This window comes from Girardinichthys multiradiatus, chromosome 4 (genome assembly GCF_021462225.1).
Source record: "Girardinichthys multiradiatus isolate DD_20200921_A chromosome 4, DD_fGirMul_XY1, whole genome shotgun sequence".
NCBI lineage: Eukaryota > Metazoa > Chordata > Actinopteri > Cyprinodontiformes > Goodeidae > Girardinichthys > Girardinichthys multiradiatus.
This window is the reverse complement of record NC_061797.1, coordinates 24,625,984-24,650,028: the sequence shown is the minus strand read 5'-3', so window position 1 is coordinate 24,650,028 and position 24,045 is coordinate 24,625,984. Positions and strand designations below refer to the sequence as shown.

Genomic DNA, 24,045 nt, shown 5'->3' with positions numbered 1-24,045 from the left:
CTTTTAGACTCACCATGACGCTTCTTTCTTCTAGCTCTGTGCTTTGGTCCAACAAACCATTTACTTCAGAGGTACTGTTTCTTTCTTTGTAGCTTCACCCTTTTAGAAGGTGCCATCATTGGACATAATAAAGAACATGCACAAATGACCTGCATTTGATCATATGAAATCAATGTAATATGAAATGTGTCTGTTTGTTCTTTCAGGTTCTTTCTGGAAGGATAATATGCTTACCCCTCTTTCTCCCCTTTACTTTGATCACTGAGCATTTATGCAATAAATATAACTCAAGCTGTTTTGTTTTATTCAATAAAATGTTTTTTGTAAATTATTTCCCAGGTTTAGGCATAGCATTCCCTAAAGAATTGCATAGTCATGTATTTCAGGTTGTAAATTTTTTCTTTGTTTGTTTTAGGGAAATGTTTAAGTTCTACAGTTTTCAGAGCGTGCTACTTTTTTAAGGTTGAACTGCTGATTTATAAGATCTGCACACCATTATAGTCAATACCCCATAACGTAAAATAGTCTTGTCCTCCCATATTGCTTGGTTGTGCCACAGTCCATTTGTGTTTGTACCATCTTTTCCTGTCTGCATCTCCCATTTCCTCTTCTGTTTTTTTTATTCCCATCCAAGGAGTTGCCCCTGTAGCTCACTCATCAGCCTCTCAATCTTTCAATTTTCTGCTGTCGCAAGAAGCACTTAAATTTATCGCTCCATCTGTTTATTACATGCCATCTCTCCTTCCCTTTCCTTCTCCGGTTGTGGGTTTCTCCTCCTTTCCATCTGCTTGTGTTTGTTCCTGATCACCTTTCTATTTAACTTCTCCTGCTAAAGTAATATTTGTCCTTCACCACCACTATTCCATTATTCCAACTCTTTGAAAATTAGGTCACCATTGAGCTTTTCTGATTAACTGATTGTGAGTAATAGAAGCTCTTCTTCTCAAACAGTGAAGCTACATTCAGTGCAGAAGACATGTGTTAGTTTCCTGTTGAGTAGCAGCAATAATATTTTGCTAAGAGAACCTCCATGGAGCTCACAAGTAACAAATCAAAGGAAGGACATGTTATTATTTTACTCTGACTGATAGATTTTAGTTGCTTTGTTCTGAACATATATTTATTTCAACTACTTATTTTCTCTAAGAATTAGGATTGATTAGTAAAGCACAAAGTAGCTGTGGTACTGCAGCTACTTTTAGTGTCAGAAGGAAGTGAGTGCTTAATGAATCCAAGCGGCAACAGTTTGACATTGTGTTATCTGTTTCTAATTTGTCTCTATTCTTTCCTTCTTGTTTCTCTGTCACAGATCACATTCTTCATGCTGCTGTCTGCAGTGTGTGTAATGCTTAACCTGGCGGGCTCCATTCTCTCCTGCCAGAACGCTCAGCTCGTCAACTCCCTGGAGGAGTGTAAGCTGGTGAGACCAACTAGAAAATGACCCATGCAATTTCAGTTATTTGGCAATGTCTACAACTGTTTATTTCTACTCAGTGCTTGGGTGGGGTGTTTTGGTGCCTTTGTCCAGCATTCAGAGGGATGTTCTATTCTTGATGACGTGCAGGCTTAGCTTTCTGCTACATACTGTATGCATTGCTTTTGCACATAGGCCAGATATGCATGTTTTTTTTTTCTTTTTTCCTGTGTGCCCTTGTGTTGTCCTGTAATGGACTGGCAACCTGTGTTTCCTGCCTCTTGTCCCCACACCCTATCAGGATAAGCAGGTATAAGCAATGAGTGGATGTAGGATGTAAAATAAAATTTTGGTTTCATCTGAAAAGAGCACCTTCATTCGAAATGTTGCCATCGTCCACTAAGTGGCTTTTGGCAAACTGCAAATGTGACTTCTTGTGGCTTTCATTCAGTAATAACTTTCTTGATATTCTTCTCTGAAGGTCAGATGAATAAAAGTTGTCTTTTTGTCAGTTTCTCTCACGTTAGCTGTGGATCTCTGCAGCTCCTCCAGAGTTAACATAAACATCTTTCTTGCATCTCTGATTAATACACTAACTTTTCAGTTTAAGAGAACACTCATGTCTGTGTAGGTTTGAGGCATTTTCTTTCCAGTTTTGCAGATGGATTAAGCAGTCCTCTCTAAAATGTTCCAAGTTCAAGATATGGTTTCATGTTACCATGCTTTAAGCTTCCTTACAACTATACATTCCCCTGACCTGTTTACTGTTTGATGTTCTCTTACAAATCTCTACCTTTACAGAACAGCAGTATTTATACTCCCCTGAAATTACTCACAGGTGGATTCCTTTTACAGACTATAGACAATAGATTGCACTTGATTTTATTGAGGGGTATCAGAGTAAAGAAGGACTGCAGACAAATAGATGCCACACATTTCAGAATTTTATTTATAACAAAAATGAAATCCATGCATCCTTGCCCACTTTGCAATCACAACCCCAATTCCAGTGAAGCTGGGACATTGTGAACGGAAAAAAAAAAACAGAATACTGTGATTTGTAAATCCTGTTTAACATATATGCAATTGAATACACTACAAAGACAAGATATGTAATGTTCGAATTGATAAACTTTAATGTTTTTTTTTTGTTTTTTTTTGCAAATGTTCACTAATTTTAAATTTGATGCTTGCAATACATTCCAGAAAAGCTGGGACAGGGGCATGTTTACCACTGTTTTACATCACCTTTCCTTTTAACACTCAGTAAGTGTTTGGGAAATGAGGAGACTAATTATTCAAGCTTTGTAGGTGGAATTATTTCCCATTCTTGCTTGATGTACAACTTCAGTGGCTCAACAGTCCAGGGTGTCTGTTGTTGTATTTTGTGCTTCCTAATGCTCCACACATTTTCAATGGGAGACAGGTCTGGACTGCAGGCAGGGCAGTCTAGAATGCGCTCTCTTTTACTGTTGGACTATTTACCGAAGCATTTGTTCACAAAGTGGTGAACCTTGCCCCATCCTTGCTTGTGAATGACTTGTTTCCAATTAAGCTGTTCATCAAGAGAAACAGGTGTTTTTTTTAGCATTCCTCAACTTTAACAGTTTTTTTTTTTTGCCTCAAATACAAGTATGAGCATCAAATTCAAGATGAGTGAATATTTGCAAGAAAAACAGGATTTGAAAATAATTCTATTCTGCTTTTATTTACATTTTACACAACACCTAAACTTCATTGGAATTGGGACCGTAAATGCTGGTCTATAACGTAAAACACAAAATAAATATGCCGAAGTTTGTGGCCGTAACGTGACAACATATCTAAAGGTTAAAGGAATACTCTTGAGTGGCATTGTTCACAAATGCAGTATATCACAAAATCAATCAGTAAGTCAATCAATCAAGCAGTAAATTAATTATCTTGGCTTGATAATGAGAAAAAAAATAAAACCTTTTAATCCTATATAAAGTAAGAATTTACCAAGCCACTAAAAAGTTAAACATTGTGATAAATTCTGTTGTAAACAACAACTTTACTTTCATCCCAGAGAAATACAGTCATGTGTTTCTTGTTCAAATTTTCAGACCTTCTGCACTAAACAGGCTGCTGAACTGAGTCATAAATTAACAAAACCATTCGTTTATCATTACTGGCTCATGTTTATCAAACTTGCTGCAGCAAAATGCCTTTTTATCAAGCATAGATTTGTGGAAGCTGAGAATAAATGCACTCCGCCCTTTGCAGGTTTATATGTGTAATAAAAACTGCCAAGCATGCATCATTTACCCTTCACCTCACAATTATCCTCTCTTTGGTGTTAGTCTATCTCATAAATCACAATAAAATACATTAAAGTCTGAAGTTGCAATGCTGAAAAATAAAATCTGTTTGCAAAGCAATGTACAAATTAAACTTGCATCAGGGGTGGAGAAATGATAAACTTGGAAAGATTCAGTGTTTTTTGTTCTTCTTCACCCTTTGTATCCATACCGCTGAGTGCAACATGCTGTGGGATGAAGCTTTGCAAAATATCGACTACCCATAGATGCTCCACTTATTAACCTCCATCGCTGTAAACTGATGGTTAGCATGAAAGAGATATTCTGAACTGAGTATGAACTATGTTTTTGTTTGAAGTGCTTATTATATAGGTGTAAAAGCAAATGCTCCCTTTTTTCAGAACAATCCAAATAACAGCATCTAAGTACCAAACTTTTCTTAAACAGATGCTTGGCTGATGTTTTTTAGCTGAATTTACAGCGCCTGCAGTTTGTATGTATTTTATGACTGTAAACTCCCCTTGTGATTTATAAGACACCCAGCCCACTAACCCAACCACTTCAACACTATAAGCAGCTTTTCTCCTTATGCAAGCCGGAGAGGGCAACTACACCAACTTCGGTGCTTTATTTGGCTCCCCAGAGACCCTCATCCACACGTGACTGAAATATTAATGTTCTTCTTCGCCTCTCCCCAATGTAATTAACCCATACTTGTTGAGTTCATGTCCTGCTTTCTCTCGATCTGGGACACATAGCAGAGGTACCTCAATCTATCCCTGACTGGGTCATCATATCCTCACTCTGCTTTGTCTTTATTGTACACATGCACAAGGTTTCACTGTATAATAAAGCCTTTCTCTCATGTGTTTAAAAACTATTTTGATATTTTTTTGGGGGGGAGGAGGGTAAATTACTCCAGAAAACAAGCTGAGGTCTGACCTGTGCGTGTGTTTCTGTGTCTGTTTGTGTGTTTTGGTTGTGCATGCATGCATCTTTTACTGTGTTTTGTGGCATGCCTGCTTGAGTGCGGATGTGTGGTCTCCCCTCCTTCCCCCCAGGTACCGTTTGACAACGACGGAGTGTGTGTCTGCTGCGAGCAACAGAAGCAGACCACCGGCTGCAACAACCAAGTAGAGACTCTGAAACTGAACCCCCTGCGGGACTGCAACACCATCCGCCTTCGTCTCAAGGTGGGCATGTTTCTATGGCACTTTCATTTACCGGATATATAACATTATATTTAGGTTTTAGGTAACCTGTATTCATGTTTTAAATCATGTCCAACTCCAAAAACATCAGTCTTACAAGCAGGAATTTGATATAATATGGTCATTCATTTAGTCTCATACTTGTATTTCCATCACACCAACATTCAATCAGTCAAACTTTATTTATAGAACACATTTCATGCAGTGTAGCATAACACAAAGTTTATAGAGGTCAAAAACAGAAAAACAAGCATTTAATCACTAGAGAAACACACAATGAAATGATCAAATTAATCAAATGAAGTAAACAGAGATAAAACAAGCTATTACTGAAAATAAGACAATGAGAAATTAAAAGTAAGAAAAATCAATCAATTAAAGATAACAAGGAACTTTGAAAACACAATCATGTAGATTCGAGCAGTAAGGAAACACTGGGGATATATTTTTGTTTAAGGAGAATAGTAAAATGACTAAATAAAATTTCTAAAAACATTAAAGTCATCAAAGAGCCGAATAAGTAATCTAGCCAATTACTTATTTGGCTAGATGAATGCAGTGATGTTTTCATTTATTTTTTTATGTGTAAGGGTGGTTAAATAGCAGGTCAGTTTAGTCTTCAATTAGAGAATGAGTTGTAACAGCATCTGTCTTTTTTCCAGAAAGCAGATGTTTTAGTATGCACTGCGTTTTCAGGCCGGCCGTGGTTTAGCCGTTCATGACCTAAGTTGAATATCTTATGACTCCTGGTGTCTGCACGAATAAAATACTGTGTGGAGCACTGTGCCCCTAATGGATAATGACAATCATATCCATTAATTTTATGTCCCTGATTGATTATAAAACATTGATAACCAAATCAAAAGACTTCTTTAGGTGAAAAATGCTTATGAAAGGAGGAAAGATCGAGCACATTCATCATGGTAGTCATAACTCATTAAAGATATGGGGAACTGGTGCTATAAAGCTTTATTAAGCACCACAGCGGTCAGACATATTGAGTTATATCTTAGAGAAAGGTGTCATATTCAAGTCCCAAGAGTCAATTTCTATTTCAAATGCTGTTAGACTTCTAATTGTGATGAACTCAGCTGCAGTGCAGTTCTTTTCTCTAACATACAAAAGGAGAACCCTGATTTAAATGAAAGCATGAAGAAGCTATAGACTTGTTTTTTAGTCTCTCATTTCTCAACAGTTTCTCTCCTCTTTTAGTGGCTTTGTTGTATTTATGAAAGCATATCACATTGCTAGGAATATGTGCCATTCATTCTCCACAGACATTTAATTTCCATCCAGTTTTTTTTTTCTTTTCATTACACTGCCTGGGGCTATAAATCATGGGTGAGAGGTAGTACTGAGGTAATTTGTGGTTTCCTGCTGAGCAGCGGATGTGTAACCTTACTCCGGTTGACCTAGGGGCAAAGTATCTCTCAGAGGTTAAATATTCAGTGAGCACACATATTAAACAGTTTTTGTGAAAGTGGTAAAGTTATTATCTCTTGTTCTTTGTCCTGAAGAATTAACTAAGGTGACTCTAATAAACATTTTTCTCATGTCAAAAGGCAGATACAATTCAACTATATTAATAATTCATCTAAAAAAGAAAAAAACAATAATTAAAGCTTTTAGTAATTTGGGTTATCAAAATGATGTACATAAGAATCAGCTTTAGGAGTCGTTCCAGTGAAAGATCTAGCCCAGTCCTAAAGCGTTTTCATTATGTGATTGTGTAAACAGCCTTTAAATAAATTAATTTTACTGCAAAAACACAACCTGTATTGGAACTCAGCTGCATCTATCTCAGATAAAGGCAGATAAGGTTCTATATTTTAAGTCATCTTGATGATAAATAAGATATTTATGTATAATCAGACTTTTTCTGGAGGTGATAAAACATTATGTGATGTGGAGAGTTTAACAAGTGAAAACCCGTTTAATAATAAAAATATTTTTGCGATTATTAACTGAAAAAAGAAGGTTTTAAAATTTGCATTGATTTTTGAGACGCTATACGTTCTTAAATTCCAGATGTATCTAGATGTATTTTCTTTTCAGCTACATTAAAATATCTCTCAAGTCTATGATTTATTAAGCACAGCTTCAAAGCTGTTTAGAAAAATCAGTCAGTGCTCAAATTAATTTGTCACTGGGTAATTTTCTCTTCTTGACTGAAGTGAGCCCTAATACCATGCAAGTTGTCAGTTTCTGAGACAGGATACTAGTGCCGAAGCTATCGTGTAACGGTAAAACATCACTTTCCAGACAATTGAGCTACAATAACAGGTATAACATTATTACTGTTGTCGGAAGAAGTGAAAAAAACACCATAAAGTTTTCTGTTACAGTTACACCTGGTAGCAGATGAGATTTTTTAGGCAGCATGACCATGTTGTTCTTGACCTTTTGAAAAAGTATTTGCCCCTTTACAGATTTATTCTGTTTTTTGTCACACTTACATGTTTCAAATCATCAAATTAATTGTTATGTCAAACAAAAAAACTCAGTCAATACAAGATGGAGATTCTAAGTGATGATTTTATTTATGATGGGATAACAGATGCTTGCCTAAATTGTTTGATTTAATGTCTGAAAAATGTCAGAAAGTGCAGTGTTAGGACTCATATTTCGCAAAAACAACAGGCAATGCATGCCTGTTGTTTTTGGGAAATAGCATCACATGGATGTGATTCAGTTGTCTTAAAATCTCTGGTAGACTTTTCTTTCTGATTAAACTGATCTCTCTGTAAATGATTTGGGTCTTCCTGAAAGACATTCAGGAGTTTCTCTCAGAGACTCTGAAGAGCTGATTCACAATTGGGGGTTATTAACATGACTAGCTGCAAATCTAGTAACTTCACAATGATTGGAAAAGAACAGGGGTCACTTCTTTGACATCCCTAGCCTGTTGTAATTCCAGAAGCTTAAAGGAAAAACTAATTGAGACATTCAGTCCAGAACTTCACGGTTCGAGAAGCAGTAGTTGAGTATCAGTGATGCGAAAAAGTAATTAAGTCTTCTCCTCAGCCTGCCATCATGGGGTTGTAGCCACATTAGACAGGAGGTCAATATGAGAAAAAATTTTCCTTTTTCTTTTTTATGGCTCCACTATGTCAACTCCTATAACCAAATTCATTATTTATACTTCTATACTATAGCATGGGTACAGAGATCTAAACATTAACATTTTCCTGGTTATGACTCAGGGGAGCAGCAATCAAACCTCCTTCAGCTCTTTAGCGGGATCCTGAAGCATTCCCATTTTTTATTCAGAAACATACTGTCAGCATCTGCCATTTTGGACTTTGTTTTGGTTTTGTGTTGTTTACTTTTTCAGTTAGGTGTTTCTATTTCTTTGGGTTTAGTAGTTATGTTTGATTATTCCTTTCTGTCATCCTGATGTTCTCTCTCCTGCCCCCTAGTTTTAGTAGTCCTTTCTTCCCTCACCCATAGTTCCCTTTGCCCTTTGGCATAAGACCCCGCTTGTTATTATTTACCCAGTTGCTTGTTCCCCTTATTATTAGTTGTTCCTTTCCCAGCCTTGCTTTACAGTATAGCTCCCTCTTGATTAGTTTTTTAGTAATAGTTCTCTTCGTTTATCCCCTATGTTTTAGTTCCTGTCAGTCAGTTATATTCTGTTATTTAGTAGGTCTGCTTATTTACGTAGCCCTTCCACGTCCTAAGATTTAGCTCTTCCTAGAGTTACTTTTTACGTCAGCTTATGTTTAGGTTTCTTTCCCTGTTCCTCCCAGTTGAGTTTCCCCTCATGTCTCTGCGTTTCCTAGCTCTAGTCACCATAGCAACCTCCATTACCTCAGTTCCCTTCACCTGGCCAGCACACCTGTAAGCATTGATTAACTACTCCTCTCGTTCCAATTGTTTCACCATTCACCTTCCCTGTATATAAGCTTACCGGTTTCATTTGTTCCCTGTCGCCTTGTTCTGCTAGATACCTGCTATTCACCTGTCATGCTCCAGTGTTATTCCTAGAATCCCCGTCAGCCTAGTTCCTGTTCAGCTCTTGTAAGTTCCGTATATCTTGTCTACTGCTTCCTGAACTCCTGGCAGAATATCCTGCGCTGTTCAAGCTTTTCAAATAAATTATGGATCAAAACCTTACCTTCTGGCTCCCGAGTATCTCCCTGCAAGCTGGTCCGACCCAAACCCACTCCCTGACACATACTCTATCCTGAACGTCTGCTGAGTCTCCTCCAGCTTCAATATGCGCACGGTTCTTCACTTGAGAGGTGTTTGATAGGCAGGCCAACACCTCTGGATGTCTCTTTTTGGTGTAGAAGAGCCTGAACTCCCTCTGATTAAGCCTCGGTATAGCTTATCTGTAAGGTTGAGCCCAAACACTGTTCAGTGTTAGTTTCTGCTGCTTGTTTCAGCAGTCTCATTCTTTTAGTCACCAGTCGTGGCTAATAGTTTGAGACAATAAGATTATATATTTGGCCAGGACATTGAGAGCTTTGCATTTTGGCTCAGTTTTCTCTTGGCTGGTGTAGTAGTGTCTGCCCTATTAAAGGCACTGCATTTATCTGCCTATAAATCATATATTAATTCCTCCATCACTTTCGAAGAAGTGAGAGAAGGCACTTAAACATCTCAGCATTTTTGGATTTAAGTGGCAGAGTGACCCCACAAGTAAGCAACTTGGCCTATGGTAGAGGTTCAGAAAAAAATGGTTCTGTGTGAGCATCTATACTACCAAATTCCCTTGGTGACGGTAGTTGTCCTGTCCTTTGCCATTAGGGTTGGCTAGGCCAACCTGTAGGGATAACGTAAATCCAGAGGAAATGCATTTGGCATCAGTGGAAGAGTCTGATGACTATAGCTGTCTTTATAGATGATGAATGTTTGGTCAGCTTTAATGTTAAATAAAGTACATAAGCACAGTGATATGCTTACCAATGAAGATATTAACGCCTCTATTAGTCAGCCAACTGAGAAGAATCTATCTTAACTGAAATTTAAAGTGAAAGTAGTGACAGTCTCCTAACAGCAGTTATTATTAACAACTTGGCATGAAATGTTAGACTGATGCAATGTCCACAGGTCTCCTAGATGTCCGTCCAACACAAAATCTGCTAAAAATCGCTGGTTTGACCAGAGAACTAATAGATAGGTCAAAAAAGCTTCCCGGTGTGAGTTATTGTAAAAATTATTCAAAAATAGATATAGGTCTAAAGGGACTTGGCATTTTTCCAGGGTGATCTGAGTACTGGATGCAGGTGTAAACACACTGACAATGTATGAAGATTGTCTGAGGGACACAATGTCAGTACAAATGAGAGCAAAATTAATCAGGCATATTTTCTGTTACAGCTGGTTGGATTTATTTTAGAAGACTGATTTCACAAAAAGTAAGAGAGAAATTCAATTCTTCTTTGTGAATTAGTCAATAAAGGTTGCTTTGCTTAGAAACGTTTAATTTTAAACCATCAAACCTAAAAAGGTCCCCTGCACAGATTCACTGTCCCTGCTCTTATTTACTCTTTAAAAAATCCAATTGTGAAAAGGTTGTCTCAGTTAATATGTAAATTGTTAATTTTTTATTTTTGAACATTGATGAAAACTGATTTAGTTAAACATGATGTTTTTGTATTCTTCAGGTCACACAGATCTAATTTACAAATGTATAGATATATATTTTTTCTCATGTTAGGGCAGTAATACATAAGCTCTTCATCTAAAATTTGTGTTTTGAATGAACAATATTTCCCAAATCCAATCTCAATTCAGGTGATTTTACTATTCTTTTCTTGGGGAATTCATTTATGTTGTAAAATTGCCACAGGTTTTGATGTGAGTCAAAATGAAACCCCGATATGTTTTAAGGACTGGGCCACTTACAGTTGAAAACTGTATCATTTTGATTGGTTAATTCACAACACTTGAGTTAAAATGAGGCACACCTGTTCAAGGATGTATTTTATGGCAACACCTGAAACACACTGCTTCTTTGTAATATTTGGGTACAGATTCACTAATTGCTAATTTAGGTATATTAAGATAAACAATAAAAAAAGACATCCTATTTAATATTTTACTAGTTAGAAAAAAAAATTGTCCTATCTTACCTCTCACCTTGCTATTAGACCGTTTAATGATTCCCATTTTTTCCACATTCAGTGTTTTCCTCAGCTCCTTCTTTCCTGCAGTCTTGTATTTCTCTCTCTCCTTTTTGTTTTCTTCTCCTCTAACGGGCTCCTCCTCTGTCTGTTGTCCTTTAGGAGCTGCTGTTCAGCGTCTGTGCCCTTAACGTCATCTCCACCATTGTCTGCGCTCTTGCCACCGCGATGTGCTGCATGCAGATGGTGTCAACTGATGTACTGCAGATGGTAAGAGGGATGGAAGGGCAGATAAAAAAAAAAAACAACAGCTGTTATTTAATTTCTCCAAACGCACCCGCAACTCATCAAGTAGATCCCTGTTGTCATCATGAAACTAACTGTGCTGTAGCTTGTGATGCAAGAATACTCCACAGATTTAATGCTGGGTATTTTATGCCTGCTTACACTAATTTAAATATTTAAACTGCTGCCAGTGGCTACATGTTTTGTTTGACAACAGTCTACAGAGATGGGAAATCAGCAGTAACACCTTTTTTTTAATGTGGCCTGACCAGCCTGAAAAACCAGGAGTTTTGGGCTCTGCCATGTTGGAAGCAGCTATTAAAGCAGAAAACATGATTCTGATGCATCATAATAAAGAAACAGACTAGATATTAGAATGTGGGTATGAAGGCATTCAGGCACATTCTGTAATGTTTGCAAAACATATTTTCAGGGAAAAAGGCATAGACTGATCAATGCCCATTAATTATGGATAATATCTGCACATATTAAAGAAAACGTCTTTATATACAATATTTATACAATATACAATATTTATATATCAGAATCTCTTTGAGTTATATTGTGTTTAATACGGTAAATAAGTTTCTAATTCAGAACAGCATGTTCTTTAATGATATAAGCGTTTGGGTAGACCATAAGCACATTTCTGCAGTCAGACCTTTCACTGTAAATGTATTTCTAAGTCAACTAATCTGTAGTATTTACATTTACTTAAATGTTTCACAAAATTATTTTACTAAATCAATCTGGCCCCAGCTAGCCAAGACCTACAGCATGCACTGGGGCGGTTCACAGCCGAGTGTGAAGCGGCTGGGATGAAGATCAGCTCCTCCAAGTCTGAGGCCATGGGTCTCGACTGGAAAAGGGTGGCTTGTCCTCTTCAGGTTGGAGGGGAGTTCCTGCCTCAAATAGAGGCGTTCAAGTATCTTGGGGTCTTGTTCACGAGTGAGAGGTGAATGGAGCGGGAGATCGACAGACAGATTGGTGCGGCTGTCCCAGTAATGGGAATGCTGTGTCGGTCCGTTGTGGTGAAGAGAGAGCTGAGCCGAAAAGCAAAGCTCTCGATTTACCGGTCTGTCTACGTTCCTACCCTCACCTATGGCCATGAACTTTGGGTCATGACCGAAAGAACGAGATCCCGGATACAAGCGGCTGAAATGAGCTTCCTCCGTAGGGTGGCCGGGCACTCCCTTAGAGATAGGGTGAGGGGCTCGGAGTAGAGCCGCTGCTCCTCCACATCGAGAGGAGCCAGTTGAGTCGGCTGGGGCATCTATATCGGATGCCTCCTGGACGCCTCCCTCGGGAGGTGTTCCAGGCACGTCCCACCGGGAGGAGGCCCAGTAGACAGACCAGGACACACTGGAGGGACTACGTCTCTCAGCTGGCCTAGGAATGCCTTGGGCTCCCCCCAGAGGAGCTGGAGGAGGTGTCTGGGAAGAGGGAAGTCTGGGTGTCTCTACTGAGTCTGCTATCCCTGCAACCCGGTCCCAGATGAAGCGAAAGACGACGTGTATGAGTACGAGTAAATCAAACTCTAAAACAATGTTTAACAAAGTGCTGTGGATCTTGATACTGGAGGGTTACTGAGTTTACACCGTATACCCCAAAAACTGTTTTATGTATTTGCTAAATATGCTATAAGTAAAATGAAAAAATAGTACCAATATTTTCAAGATCAATGGATTTTAGCTGAGACTAGAGAGTTTTCGAGCTGGCTCCAACATGCTATAGCGTAACTGTGGTTCTTTAAGTGAATAATGTTTCAGCATCTCCTTACAACTCGTAGTATGACCCAAGTGTGACCCAAGCGGCCATGACATTTTTGAACATATCAAAACATTCTGATGCATGAGAGTTGTAATTCCGAGATGCCATATATATATATATATATATATATATATGAAACAATTTCTCTGCAGTGACCTGATGCAACCTTTGCTTTATCTCATGCTCCGCTATAAGCAGACTTTCTGTCGGCACACATGAAGATTTACTCACATCGGTATGCTGAATGCTTGAAGTGGTTGACATGGGGGACGTCTACCTTTTTACTGAATATTCAGCTAATGATTACTTGAGCAGTGATAACACTTGTCCAGAGCATTAAACTTATTCCGAATATAGTTTGGCAATCAATAAGTATGGGGAAAAAGGCAGCGAAGTCACTTTTACTCTGTCCTAACACAGTACCAAATACAGTCACAAATTTCACACCCTTTAACCAATTACATCATATATGTCATGGGGGATGCACTATTAGCAGCAAATCAGGATGGTGATAGTAATGGTTTACAAATTCAGCTTAATTTCTTCATATGAGTACCCACAAAAACACAGTTTTTAGATAAGAAAGGTTAGATAAGAAAGGTTTTTGGAAATTTGCTTGTATGTGGCATCTAAGTTAGAATACTGATGACCCTGTATTTTTCAAAATTTCCAAAGAATCCATGACAACCTTGATGATGGTTGAAAGATGATGCTGCAATAAAATTTACCAGAATGTCTTTTTAAAACATAAAAATGAAAGGCAGATAAGCATGAGATCAGAGTAAAGGCATTAACTTTGCAAAGCTTCCTTTTAGTGTCTGTTGTAAACTTTTCAGCTGACTGAAAAAAACAGATGTGAACATAATTGTATTTGTTTAAATTCACAGACAAAATATACAAATAGAAGTTCATCTTTGGCTTTTTCTTGGTTTTTGGTCAAAACTAAGGATCTAATACGTTGTGTAATAAAGGGCTTGTGATGGTTCTTTTTGTGTTGCGTTTCAGTTCATGCCGCACCGAGCCCGAGCCTTAAATGCTGACTGTATGACCCCACATGGAACCATCCTCCACCAGACGCTGGACTTTGATGAGTTCATCCCTCCCATCCCTCCACCACCTTACTACCCTCCAGAGTACACTTGCACGCCCTCAATGGATGGACAAAGGTGAGAAGCACAATTGTACTGATAAGCTTTACCACAACAGTCAATGTATCTGCTTACATAGGGAGACTCTATCACAGTATAAAAATCCTTATTTGATCAATTTCTAACAGAAACAGCCAAGTTGTGATGGTTCAGTGTTTAGATCGTGGATCAGAAGTGAATGAAAAGATATGCCTTGTTACTACAAATTCCTTAGTAATTCATGAGAAAATAAACTTAATTTTAATTTACCCACTCAATGAAATGCTATCTAATAACTATTAAAAATGAAATACATGCAAAGATTGTACTTATCTGTCAAAGGTAGCCTAATGCATTTTGTAGAGGACCTCAGTTGAAATAGGGTAGAAATAGTCCTATGTGTTCTCAGACGTCCCTTTTAATATAAATAAAAGCCGGATGCAATTGAGTCTGGATGGAGAGTAACAAAGGGAAGTAAAGACAGAAGTAAAAGCAATAACTCCTGATGAAACATTTGAAAACAAATCATAATAATAGTAAACATGAGTGGAACATCAGTCTTACAGTGGTAAATATAGAGACATGCTTCACCATACAATCTGGGATTTCATCAGCTGTTGTATATAATATCATGAAAGATTAAGAAAATCCTGAAAAATCTCAATATTGAATGGCTGTGAGATTTTAGGCCTCTGAGAGCTTTGGCATAACTCAGTGCTGCGGATCACTTTAATATGCAAAGGAGAAAACACATGACCAAGATCCAATAATGTCAATGTTGGATGTGTGTCTTTATTTAATGTAGGCCTAAAATATAGAGATTAAGTAAAAAACACTTTTCTGTTTTCTGACAAATTAAAATATATGATTCATTTTGAAAACTCGTTGATACCACAGTAGATCTTCATCAGAGTTACAAATGTCTGCATCGATTATTTAATTGGACTTAATTTATACACATGGCCTGTTTGAATTTTTACTCATCTGTGAAGGAGCCTGTAATGCTGAATGAGAAAAATGTTTTGGCTCAAATTGTTCTGCTATAGACATGGCATTTGTATTCTGCAGAGTGGTGCTGAATCACTGTTTTATAACAGTAAGACTCTGCAGTAAAGGGATCCAAATGCCTAAACTCCACTCCACAGTCTAGATCTGTTTTATCACTGAAAACAATTTTCTTTTTATAAAACTAAAATGAGGCCCAGAACTGAAATATTCATGGCAAGAACAGAAAAGATGTTATTAAGAGAAAAAGGCTCAAATTAATCTAATTTCTGTATGAGTAAAATGCTTTAAATACAATCAGAGAAAGCACAAAAGCTGTTAAAAGCAAGTTAAAAAGAAACCACGTTATTTATGACATGTTGAGACTTGTCTTCATTTCAGCCCGTGAGAAAGCAAGAGAGTGAGTCTTACAGCAGATAACAGGAAGGCTTAATGGCGTACAGAAAAGCTGCTCTGTTGTATCTCTTTGAGCTTTCATCCTCTGGCTTTATTTGAAACATGCTAGACTTTGAAATGCTGGCAGACCTTTGGAGGTCTTGGAGTTACGGTGGATCTAGGGAATACACACAGAGACTGCTGCTTCTGCAATGCCAGCTGCATTAACTTGGCTAATCTCTAGTAGAGTATGCTAAAGCCATCTTAAAAAGCCATATCTGTAATCATTTTGTGCTCGTTGTAAAATAGCCTCAGCTCTCTCACACACATCACGAAGTTGCCTTTACTCATAATGAAATGCTAACAACGGCTAGGAAGAGATTTTTAATGTTAGTTTTATGTGTTCCTGTGTTTTAGCTCTTAAATAGGAATCATTAACGGCTAGAATTGGTGTCAGCAGGTAAAAGCTTAAAAAACACAATGATTTTTATTTCATTGTAATCTAGATGTGTTTTTTGGTGTTTTACAGATTTTAGTAATTAAACCTTTTTTAGTTAAATCTACATTTGTATGTTTTGTAGACTAAATGATTTGGTCATACCATCTGGAGCAGCATTTAAATCCTTGAAAACCTCATGTTAAGCAGTATTCATATATTTCTTATCTTAGTGTGACAATCACATGTGTCACTCTGACCACTGGAGAGCCAGAGCATTGCCCCTATTAAGCAGCTCTGAATGATTAGATGACCCTCCCTCCATTTTCCTCATTCTTACGAGCAAGAATGCCATGGCTGATGCTATTTGGCTGGATGCCGCATCTGTTTGTCAATTATGCCATAAATATATACAAGACAGAGGAAGCATTTATGGTGTCCCTCCTTAAGGCCAGGGATGTGTCATGACATCATAATGGCTCAGATGTTTGGAGGAAACTCAAGCTGTATTTCATGCTCTGCTGCTTTAGCTGAGAACAGTGATATAATTAAAAGATATGACGGCATGGATGACTGCTTAATCTTAATTGGCACCATATAAAACAGTGGTGGGGTACACTGAGTAATAGGGCGATGATACATATTGTCTGAATTTGAGTGTGATAAGAGGATGTCTTTTACTCTTTAGTTCTTTATATTTTCATAGATGCTGCTGTGTTTTTGACCAATATTCATATTTATGAGGCTAGTTGAACACCTAATATTGTGTGACTGACTCAGTATCCAGTCGATTTATATCCCATGTTTTATTTTTCTTTAAGAATTTTATCTGTTGCTTTTGTTTGTGGTTTTACCTCCTTGGCAGAGGCCTGCATCTAGACTTTCCACACTCCCCCTTCAGCGCCATCTATGGGGTGCCAATAAACAGCCCAGGAACCCTTTATCCAACTGACCTGCCCCCTCCTTACGAGTCTGTGGTGGGTCAGACACCTGCCAGCCAGGTGAGAGATACACATCTAACTCTGATTTTTAAACTGCTGTCTACATGGCTCACATTGAAAGCAAACAAACAGAAAAGTTTTAAGTCTGCTTTTTTTCTAAAGAATAAATATTATTCAGTGATGTTATTTTCCATATAAATTATCTACACAAGCAGAAAAGCAGATAAAGACTTTCCTTGTAACATTTATGAATATGATGCAGATATGAAATCAACTTGGGTTTTTTTTCAAAATGGTGTGTAAAACTTATGTAGTAATACAGGTCCTTCTCAAAATATTAGCGTATTGTGATAAAGTTCATTATTTTCCATAATGTCATGATGAAAATTTAACATTCATATATTTTAGATTCATTGCACACTAACTGAAATATTTCATGTCTTTTATTGTCTTAATACGGATGATTTTGGCATACAGCTCATGAAAACCCAAAATTCCTATCTCACAAAATTAGCATATCATTAAAAGGGTCTCTAAACGAGCTATGAACCTAATAATCTGAATCAACGAGTTAACTCTAAACACCTGCAAAAGATTCCTGAGGCCTTTAAAACTCCCAGCCTGGTTCATCACTCAAAACCCCAATCATGGGTAAGACTGCCGACCTGACTGCTGTCCAGAAGGCCACTATAGACACCCTCAAGCAAGAGGGTAAGACACAGAAAGAAATTTCTGAACGAATAGGCTGTTCCCAGAGTGCTGTATCAAGGCACCTCAGTGGGAAGTCTGTGGGAAGGAAAAAGTGTGGCAGAAAACGCTGCACAACGAGAAGAGGTGACCGGACCCTGAGGAAGATTGTGGAGAAGGACCGATTCCAGACCTTGGGGGACCTGCGGAAGCAGTGGACTGAGTCTGGAGTAGAAACATCCAGAGCCACCGTGCACAGGCGTGTGCAGGAAATGGGCTACAGGTGCTGCATTCCCCAGGTCAAGCCACCTTTGAACCAGAAACAGCGGCAGAAGCGCCTGACCTGGGCTACAGAGAAGCAGCACTGGACTGTTGCTCAGTGGTCCAAAGTACAATTTTCAGATGAAAGCAAATTCTGCATGTCATTCGGAAATCAAGGTGCCAGAGTCTGGAGGAAGACTGGGGAGAAGGAAATGCCAAAATGCCAGAAGTCCAGTGTCAAGTACCCACAGTCAGTGATGGTCTGGGGTGCCTTGTCAGCTGCTGGTGTTGGTCCACTGTGTTTTATCAAGGGCAGGGTCAATGCAGCTAGCTATCAGGAGATTTTGGAGCAGTTCATGCTTCCATCTGCTGAAAAGCTTTATGGAGATGAAGATTTCATTTTTCAGCACGACCTGGCACCTGCTCACAGTGCCAAAACCACTGGTAAATGGTTTACTGACCATGGTATCACTGTGCTCAATTGGCCTGCCAACTCTCCTGACCTGAACCCCATAGAAAATCTGTGGGATATTGTGAAGAGAACGTTGAGAGACTCAAGACCCAACACTCTGGATGAGCTAAAGGCCGCTATCGAAGCATCCTGGGCCTCCATAAGACCTCAGCAGTGCCACTGGCTGATTGCCTCCATGCCACGCCGCATTGAAGCAGTCGTTTCTGCAAAAGGATTCCCGACCAAGTATTGAGTGCATAACTGTACATGATTATTTGAAGGTTGACATTTTTTGTATTAAAAACACTTTTCTTTTATTGGTCGGATGAAATATGCTAATTTTGTGAAATAGGAATTTTGGGTTTTCATGAGCTGTATGCTAAAATCATCCGTATTAAGACAATGAAAGACCTGAAATATTTCAGTTAGTGTGCAATGAATCTAAAATATATGAATGTTAAATTTTCATCATGACATTATGGAAAATAATTAACTTTATCACAATATGCTAATATTTTGAGAAGGACCTGTATAATGCAGACCAAGAAATTTTAACCAATTTATGTGGTTTGTCTGATTATTCAGCTCAAAATATCCTGTTTTATTATGTTTTAAAGACAAATGTGTTTCATATAAATAATTTTGCTGCTTTTGGTGAACAAAGCACCTTGGCTGTCACTGTAATGTGATCAGAGAATATTCCAGAGCCTAACTCACAAAGCAAACATATTCTTCCCCCTTAATGTTTGTGCAATTCAATACCGAAGGATTTTATTCCAATATTTGATGATATGTACAAGTTAGGTCATTGGAAACTACGATAGATTTCTGTTTTAGGAATCGAATGAAGGATAACTGGAAGAATTAATGGAGGCAGGCAGAGGTTGATTGTTTGTGTGTCAGGAATTGAAGATTATCTAGCCGACAGTTACATGGTTATTACCAAAACATGATAAAATCAGTAGACATACTCAATGCTTTTTAAATAAAGTTACTGTTTTTTTTATGCCGCTCTACAAGCAAAGTTCTGTTTTCCTGCACTAGCACCTCTTTTCTTTAAAACTAGAAATGCATGTTGACTAAAGGGTAACAGAGCCCCCTACAGACCAGTCATTAGTATTGTAGGTTGGGTCCAGTACAGCTTATTCAATACATTCAAAATGAAACAGCTCAGTCTGGTTCTTCAACAAATGATTTTGCTTTTTACAGGTCACCACGAGTATAGAGCAACAAGCCACTGAGTCCAGTCTGTGTGACAGAAACACCACAGCAGGATTCAGCACACAGGGTAAAAACTCTGCAGGACTAAGACTGCCAAGATAAAGAAATATATAAATACTTTAATTAATTTAATTTAATTTTACTAGCTGTGATAATTTATCTTAGTGTTTTGATCGTTATTTAATTTCTCCTTTATTTTCAATCACATACATTTGTTCTGTACTTTTTTTAATCCTTTTTTTATCTTTTGTATTGACATATTTTTGTATCATGTTATTTTTACTTTTTTGTTCAGTCGTTCTACCTATAAAATATGCATTATATTTTCAGATTTAAATATTAACAAAACAATGAAAAGTTTTCATCTCATTGATATTTCTAAGACTGCATTTGCATTTTTCCCCATATTTGTCTCCCAAAGCCCTTTTTAAACAATATATTAGAAATAAAAATAGATATAAAAAAATCCCCCCCCCAAATTTATATTTTTAATCATTTCTATGCTTGTGTTGGCATATTATTGAATTGATTGAGGTATTTTCATATATCTGTAATTAGTCTTTATTTTGACAGTCTTCCATAAAAAATGGCAGAGGACAGCAATACCAAGATTGTTAAGGATCTTTTTCTTTTTAAGCCAAGCTAAAGCCATTCTTTTTTGTGTTTTTCTTGTACTTTTTTGAATTTTCAGCCTCAGTTGACAGTGCGTCGCTGATGGTGTCAGAGATGGCTGACCAGGACCAGACCTGCTCCTCAGAGGACTTGTGCTCCCTGGAGGTCCAGGGCTCTGACTCATCTCCGTTTGGCACGCTGCAGACTGCCCCCACTGAAGGAAGCTGCACCAGCCTTGAACTCTGCACGCGTATCTCTTCCCGTCGCCATCGTGACATGCCTAACACCGATGCACGCCCTAGTGACACAGGATACAGTGAGTCCTCACACACCCAGGACTCACTGGAACGTTCACCGGATTGGTCCTCAGAAAACTTTAGCAACCTGGACCAGGAGGATTCTGCTGAGAACACACATCCATGTGAGGAACTCAGGGCTGCAATGCACATTTGTGACGAGCTGGCCTCAGCCAAACATTTACCAGAGGAGCCACCAAAAGCCCAGACACATTCCTTAATCAAAGCGAGAATGATGAGCAGGAAGCTCACGTTACCTGTAACTATCCCCCCACCGCCGCAGCCTTGCTCCCCCACCTCCGTGGCTTCGTCTGGGGGAACTTCAGCCATCAGCCCTTTGGCTCCTTCACCTTCTCCTTCTCCTCCTATCAGGCAACGAGGCCCCAGGCTGTGTTTTAGCGTTTGGTCTCCCTCCGCCACGTCACAGCCCCCCTCTACCTCAGGCCAGAGTGGCCAGTCACCCTCAGAGAGGCCTCGGGCGCACAGAGCAGCCAGGAGGTACCGCAAACTGGCAAGAATTGTCCGTTCCACCAGTGACCCTATATCCTGCTCCACCACAACAGGAAGTACGTGCAGAAAATTTGTTTGAGGATTTTTGAGGAGAAATCAGTATGCAATCAGTCCGTTCTGAATTGAAGATCTTGTTGTATTTATAATAAAACTGAAGAGTAGTAGAAGCCTTACTGATTTGTGGCATCACATCGTGGTCTGTAGTAAATTGTTTGTCTCCCCCTGCAGGGCAAAACTGTGGCTACACCAATGGAAATAACCCAGCTGCTGCAGGTTCAGCCCGCACTTCTCCAGAACAGGGTAAGAACGTCCAAGTATTTATTTATTTGTTTATTTTTCAGTATTTATTGAAAGAAATCATATTCATACTCTTTTTAGTCATGGATGTTGTATAATTATTTGCTTGTTTTTATCAAAAAAAGAAATTAATACATGGTAAATAATTTTTGCTGCTGAATCACATTCAGAATACATGAAGAAAAAAACACTGCCTCAATCCTTTTTTGAAACGATTCACCTTCATCACCCTTTTTCAACTAAATCAAATGATTCATTGTAGCAAGCTCTACTGGGTTTGACCTTAAATATTAGAGGTTTCTATAATTTTTCTGTACTTTGAGAGTTTTGCATTGTTTCCTCCTCAGAGCCAAGAGATGTTTCGGCAGAAGTAGTCGGAGCGAAACCTGTCACAAAGCAGCAGCAGAAGGAGGGCAGGAAAGTTGACATACACCTTAAACCTCGATCCCTTCACACACACCCCTCCCACGAGCGTCCACACTCGCTGGCTGACCTTAAGATGTACAAAGACACAAAAATATTAGTGGCCAAATTTCTGGAGCACTCCAGCAGCAGTAGTCTACCTCCAGAAGTCCAGCAGGTTGTCAACAACATCAAATGCGTGATCAAGTCGGACGAGAAACACATGGAAGAGGCCATCTTCAGTGCCAGCGTCATAGATCAGGTAACTAGGTTTGATTGTAAGTACATGTAAGTAAGGCTATTAATATTTGATATTAATATTTTTTTTTAAATCTGTCTCATAACTTCCAAAATCAATCTGAAGAGTGAAGACTGTTCCTTTCCAGGGAGATATGTGAATTACGCTGAAATAAATCAGGAGACTTTTCTTAAAAAAAAACAACCTTGTTGACATCCGAAGTTTGAAACAATCAACTTTATTTTTTTTATTCATGGCCTATTTATGGATTTTAAAACTTTCCAGATTTCCAGGTTCCCAAAATAAGATTACCTAAATAAACTCTTTGCTCAGTCCATCTAAGAGGAACATTCATATCTGCTGCTAAGCATTCTGACAGCTCAGACAATAATGACCTAGCAAGCTTGTAGACTTATGCTTTGGCATAAAAGCTGCCAGCTGCGTGGCTAAAACTTTTCTTTGACTAAATCTACAGCACTACAAGTCAAGCTACATTAGTTTTTTGTTTGTTTGTTTTAAGTTAAGGTGAATTGCTTGATAAAGGGACTTCATTTCCCTCAACACAGAAAAGTTCAAAAATGCAGTTTCACCATGGAGGTAGTTGCAGTACAAAACACAAACGCATCTGTTTCTTGGTGTTCTCATGTTGCTAGGTAATGACCCAGCGCATCATCGGCAGTCCCAGGAAACGGGATCATGAGGATATCCATCTCCAGAGCTGCGGTGCTTTGAGTTCCTCCCCGTCCCCCTCTATGTGCCGTTCCAAACATCACCCACAGAAAACCAGCTCCACAACTGACCCACAGGGCTCCCCCTCCACTGAACAAAGCCTTGAGTGCAGAGAAACTATTCTCTGACCACTTGGGTCAAGACTCTGAGGGCATTCTGGTGTGCTGATGTTGCTGCCCTGTGCAGCAGATGACTGCAGAGTAAATAATACCTCTCCAGACGTTATGGGATCAATGTTTGCTCAGTGTGGCTGTGGTACAAAGTGTCTGAAATGCTCCCATACTGCTAGCAGTGCCCTGCGAGACCGTTATAAGTCATCAGCAAAATTGGTAGCAAACTCCGTCAGAGTCTGCCAGTGTCTGTAGTGGCTTCTTTCTCATCCGAAACAAACAAAAGAATGTTTTTCTCCCTCAGGGGACCTTTTCTACTGAATTTCATCTCCATATGAAAAGAAACTAATAACCCAACGGGTAAGCCTGAATATGCGACGGAGATGGAGAGACATCTCTGTTGTCTGTATTCCTCTTGTCCTCATGAAAAACAAAGATAAATATGTTTGTATTAAACTGTGAACTGAAATGATGGGATGGGCACTGCTGGCCATTGTTTGCTGACTTGTGGAAATGTTCCTGATAAGGTGGTAAATATTTTGTGGTTCAAAAACATCACAAATGTGGATTATTTAACTTACCTCATTGTGTTACAATTCTTATAAGTGTTACAATAAAATATCCATTTTTAGTTTTGACTGAGTTTGACTTTTTTTTTGTAGTAAACAAATAAATCCCCCTTTTTCTCTTTTGTCTTAATTTGCAATGCTATAGTGGATAGTGTAATTTATATCCATTGACACTGATCTTCATTCCAGGAATGTTTTTATGTTTTTTCACTTGTAGAATCATGCAGATTTGCAAATTGTATTAATGAAGCTGCAGCAATTCTATAAGCAATGCGACCAAATTACTAAAAATGCAGCGTATCAAATTTATGAGCTTCAATGTGGCAACAAGTTGTGATTAGTATGGTGTATACCTGAGAAACTGGTACTCAAAACTTGGAATTTTTCTTTTTTAAATGCCTTGCGTACAGTATGGACTGGTACCCTGTTCAGGGTACATCTTACCTCTTACACTCTTATGACTATGACTATGACCCTGAACAACAGAACATGATGGATGAAATAAATCTTAATGTGATATCCTTTCAGGAATACTTTTTTTCACACGGGATAGCGTTTTTTTGCCCAATCAAATGACTGCATTGACGTTTTGAAAAAAAGTGTTCTAAGAAAATATTCCCAGTGCCATCATACCACCGCCACCACTTTTAATATAAAACAGGACTGAGTCATAAAACGTGTTGTGCGGATATTCTTTCTTTCTATATAGATATATAGAAAGAAAGAATATCCGCATTTTACAATA

General features: G+C 38.4%; 1 protein-coding gene across 1 annotated transcript in view; it reads left to right on the top strand.

The window, feature by feature from the left end:
- Nucleotides 1–23,369, top strand: part of fam189a1 (family with sequence similarity 189 member A1) — a 116,589-nt gene extending 93,220 nt beyond the window's left edge. The window contains exons 3-12 of the mRNA XM_047363430.1: nt 1,310–1,420; nt 4,758–4,889; nt 11,141–11,248; nt 14,039–14,199; nt 16,842–16,977; nt 19,526–19,604; nt 20,229–21,011; nt 21,184–21,255; nt 21,600–21,916; nt 22,546–23,369. Coding sequence (XP_047219386.1) covers nt 1,310–1,420; nt 4,758–4,889; nt 11,141–11,248; nt 14,039–14,199; nt 16,842–16,977; nt 19,526–19,604; nt 20,229–21,011; nt 21,184–21,255; nt 21,600–21,916; nt 22,546–22,749 — 2,103 coding nt within the window. The 3' untranslated portion in view covers nt 22,750–23,369. The remainder of the gene's footprint in view (nt 1–1,309; nt 1,421–4,757; nt 4,890–11,140; nt 11,249–14,038; nt 14,200–16,841; nt 16,978–19,525; nt 19,605–20,228; nt 21,012–21,183; nt 21,256–21,599; nt 21,917–22,545) is intronic.
- The last annotated feature ends 676 nt before the right edge of the window (nt 23,370–24,045 follow it).